At 41.0% G+C, this 4659-nt stretch overlaps 1 protein-coding gene across 1 annotated transcript in view; it reads right to left on the bottom strand.

Moving 5' to 3' along the window:
* LOC109974678 (DNA endonuclease RBBP8-like) overlaps positions 1-4654 on the bottom strand; it is a gene marked incomplete at both ends in the record, with an annotated part of 27012 nt that extends 22358 nt beyond the window's left edge. The window contains 4 exons of the mRNA XM_020625011.1: positions 1364-1441; positions 1526-1707; positions 3187-3259; positions 4573-4654. Coding sequence (XP_020480667.1) covers positions 1364-1441; positions 1526-1707; positions 3187-3259; positions 4573-4654 — 415 coding nt within the window. The remainder of the gene's footprint in view (positions 1-1363; positions 1442-1525; positions 1708-3186; positions 3260-4572) is intronic.
* Positions 4655-4659: the final 5 nt, after the last annotated feature.

Consider the following 4659-nt stretch of genomic DNA (forward strand, 5'->3'; position numbering starts at 1 on the left):
GACATTTGCTGACGACACTACCATATGGGCTTTAAAAACTATTTAGGGGTGTGTGTGTGTCCGGGGCAGCGTATACATCTTTGTTTAAGTTCATGCTTCAAATATATAGAAAGAAAGAAACACCCGTCCACTTCTGAGAGTATCATATCACAGAAAGAGGACTGTTGTTCTAGGTTTATACTTAGAGATGACAGCCTGAAGGAGACATATTTATATATCTGAAATTCAATGCATTCATATATATAGAAGCCTCTAAATGTCCTTCTAGACACAGCTTCAATGACAATGGCATCTTCCTTGTGTTGGCTTGAAGCAAACATCAACAGCAGTGACATGGAGAATGGAGATACGAAGGATACACATGAAAACATCCATTCAGCAGCGAAATGGCACCTTAGGCATTTACACATAATGTTATTGATCTATTGTTGCTGAGAGCCTGTCCTCCTGTAAAATGTGAGTCCATATGTCATTTAAGCCAGCAGGTTATTACGACCAAGAGAAATATGTTACGGTTAGGTGACCTCTAGGCCGTAGTAATTATGACACAATTGGAGGAGGAAGTGAGGTGACGTAGTACAAAATCCACATGAGGCAGAGGAGGTTAGGGGGAATGAATGAGACTGAAAGCACAAGACTCTTTCACATGATGAAGGTTTTTAAACACTAATTACTACTACTACTATTAGCAATTAGCATTTTGATGATGGTGATCAATAATCTCCTGTAGGTGTTCAGCTGGGTTGAGATCCAGTGACCGTGAGGGCCACAGCATATGATTCACATCATTTTCATACTCATCATGTCGTTCAGCCCCTTGTGCCCTAAAGGTGTAAGCATTGTCATCCTGGAAAAGACCGCTGTACTTTCCTTGCTCAGAGTTGCTCTGAGAAGTTTCCTAAATTACTTTTAGTCTAGGACTCCCGGCTAGGACTTTTTAGGCTAAGATAGGAGCTCTCTGAGAGAATTCTAAGATGCTTTGTGAATACGGGCCCTGGTCTTGTACACGACCCTGACACAAGGATCAGTCACACCAGGGCATCCTTATAAGTTTTCACATTTGTACAGCCATGCAAGTGAAATGATCACAGCGTCACTACAATTAGCCCCCACCATGCCAACATAACTGCGTGCCAATAATTCTGCTTACTCTGGCCTTGCATGAAATTCTGATTCTGAGATACCCTGTGTGTGCGCACAGTCTTTCAAGGGAAAAAGATCTGACAAAATTAGAGCAAACCAGCATGTCAGATACTAAAACTCCAATTCCTGTTCTTACAAATATGTACGGCCCTTCCTGTTTTTATTCATTTTAAAATGAAATGACAGAGTACAGTGAACACATACTTAAATGACCACCTACTTGAGATTTGGCATGTGTCCAATTCACAGGTGTTGGGTACAAGCACTCCTCCAGGATTCTTTGACGCTTCAACAGGCACTAAAACAAAAACTCCACAAGTTACACTTGGTGCCTTCATAAATGGTTTGGAAAAATTCTGAAGGTTACTTAAAACAGACTGACCATTGAGAAGCAAATTGTTGGATGGTGGTGGTAAAGGCAGTTCTGCATAGTAAACATGCTTGTTTTTATTAAGTTTACGTTTTTTCAGTTTATTTGCCATGGGCAGTGAGCTCGGCAGGACTGGGGAGTCTGGGATGAAACCGTCTTTGTCCTCTGGAGTTGAAGCCCGCTGGCACTGTGAGCTGTTAAAAATAAGACCTATAATGTTTACCTGGGAATTGAAACTTTACCCGTAAACTTGGAGCCATCAACCTGTCCCCCTTTAGATATGTATGGAGGGCTCTTATTGAGATAAAAACCTTACTCATCTCCAAAGGGGAAACTTATTTAGTCACCATTTACACAACAATGACCTACACCGTTAGCATTAGTTGGACCCTGTTGGCAGTTTTTCAACCGATTCAGCATGTTGAATCAACAGCAGACCGCATCAGTGAAAGAGGCCATTCTGATTGGCTGTTCAGCTTAGCGAATCCATGCACACGAAGAGAATGGCTCAGGAAACCCCCAAGCCCATCTCTGTAGTAACCATGATTTCACCAATTTACTGCAATTTCTCCTTTCTTCTTCCACAACCAAAATACCATGGCCTGACAACACCAGTGCCATTTGCAGCATCTTCTCAGACATATTCTCAATTAAAAGCAGCTGTAAGTGGCAGCTGTGGTGAGCAAGAGCTGCTTTGTCTATATCTTGCATATCCGCAGTCAGTTCTTCCTCATGCAGGCGGAGAATGTACAGGCTAGTTGGCCATTAGCTGTAGTCGGTGTGGTGTGTTTGAGTGCCTTTTTCAGACCTGACTGGCCCAGACAAAGTCTACGTAAGTTCATCACCTTTACTTCACACCAATTGTCAGTACGTAAATACTGCTCTGAAAATGCATATCATTTGATGTTCAACTATTAACCTGCAGAGCCCTGATGACTGATGTTAGTATCAGTAATGTTATTGCAGGCTGCAGAATGCAAGGTGGGGAAGTCTGGAGATATGGCCAGCTCTCCCAGTAACAGTCCATTTTTGCAGCACATGCACCTTTTTTTTGCCAAGGTGCAATTACGGGTTCAGCTGCAATAACTAATATTATTATTAGTTAACTAATATTCATGTTATTTTAGTTAACTAATAATATTAGTTATTGCATATTATTAATATTAGTTATTGCAGCGGGGAGGCGACAGTGCGGTGTGGCTGGGGCATCTGGCGCTATGGCTGGTCAAACTGTTTTTCGAATTCTTTTGCTTTTCTGCAGGAAGGCCAATTGGGGTAGACTTTAACATAACTGCACAACAGGTCAAGCTCACAAGGTGTCACCACTTTAAAGAGACATCATTCGAGCATGCTTTGATATCTAAATGAGTAATTGCTACACAAAAAACACAGGCTGGCAGCTCTGTTGGGGACAGGCACAATATACTGTATGTTCCATTTAGCTGGTATTCTAGACTTTTTAGACTCAGTCAAGGAAAAAATATAGTGAAAGACATAGTAAAATCCAAAGCAGAAATGAAACCACTATGACGTTTGTATCAGCTGTAAGACGTGCAGTATTTAGAGCTGCCTTGGACAGATTTTACAGTAAATGTGTGCATTTCATTTATTTAAACACCTTTGCAAAAACAACATGCTGAGAAACCATGGCTATACCATACAAAAGATCTTACCAGTACATCTTAAATTTTTGCAGTTCTGCATGTAGTTTTCTGTTTTCATCCTCAAGACTGTTTCTTTCCTTCTCTGTGGAACAAATGGCACACAATTTACATCACAGTTAATAGCATTATGCCCATCAGCATGCCAGTAGCTATCTCTTGTTGTCAAGGGAAGGAAAAATGATGTGCCTGAAAGACACTTGGGGGGAAGGGGGTAGGTGTACAGCTACTTGTCCCACAGAAACTACGTATTCCGCTAATTTTAAGGGACTATTCATCATTTAGCAATATTCTAATACTGTTTAAATAAAGTTGTATTATATAGCATTAAACTACAAAGTACAGTTTAGAAGACTGATGTCATTGCAAAAGCCCAACCTTATATCTTCTTTATCAACAGTTCACCTATTAATAAAGGTTAAATGTTTGTTTTGCTTGTGTTTTATCTTGTGTAAACAGGGCATCCATGCAAAAGAGTCAGAAATAGCTCTCACTGGACTACCCTGTACAAATAAAAGATGAATGAATGGACAGTGTTTCCCATACATTGATTTATTTGTGGCGGGCCACGACAGTGCCAACACTGACTGCCACATATTGATTTAAAATAGGTTAAATCTTATTTCAATGTAGTGCCACGCACAGCACATGTATATACCCAGTCCCTCCATGCAAAGCTCTATTTCTCTCTTTGGCACACATACACATGACGATGGGCCATTTGTGAAGAGATCCCACTCTGCCAATTGCGGAGACCCAACTCTTCTAATATGTCATTAAGAAGCTAGTAAGACTGGCTAAGGTAACATTAGAACACAGCTGTTGCCGAGGTCAGCACGCTGTGTATAGTATGGGTGTATGCAGACTGCTAAAAGGCTAGTTCATGAACTCTGAAGCTGAATGTTTGCTCCCTCAGTCCAAGGGAATATCAAAAAACACTTGTGGGAAGGCTGATCAGCCCAATCAGTGGGATTGGAAAGATCCATTGATTTGTTTTGAATATTTACTGGCTTCAACCAGTGCTGCAGCAAGAGAGGGTCAGGAAGAGAGAGATGTAGGAGGAGGGTAGCAGCCAACATGCTGCTGCTGTGGGAGAGCTAGTGCAGAAGGGACAGGTCAGACAAACTGCACAGAGCTACTTTAGTATTATTATATTTAAAAACACACACAAAAACCTATTGTGAAAGCGTAAAACCCACCCCCTGCTAGCTACCATGACAAATAGAACCTAATTCTGTGGGGAACACTGGTGAATGAATATTAAAGTGCTTCAAGCATCTAAACTAAACGTATAAGCAAAACATAAATGTGTTCTTCCTCACAACAGTTAGTGTTAATCTGCAGAGTAGGTACTGTTCTATGTGATAGGAGAATAAATAGTACAGTGACTTATCTCACCCAGTTTGGCAATAAGGCACAGATTCTGGTCCTGCTTATTTTTCTTGCTCTCTTCTAAGATGGCACATTGATCACACTCTCTTGCTC

This window comes from Monopterus albus, unplaced genomic scaffold (assembly GCF_001952655.1).
Source record: "Monopterus albus unplaced genomic scaffold, M_albus_1.0 scaffold343.1, whole genome shotgun sequence".
Taxonomy (NCBI): domain Eukaryota; kingdom Metazoa; phylum Chordata; class Actinopteri; order Synbranchiformes; family Synbranchidae; genus Monopterus; species Monopterus albus.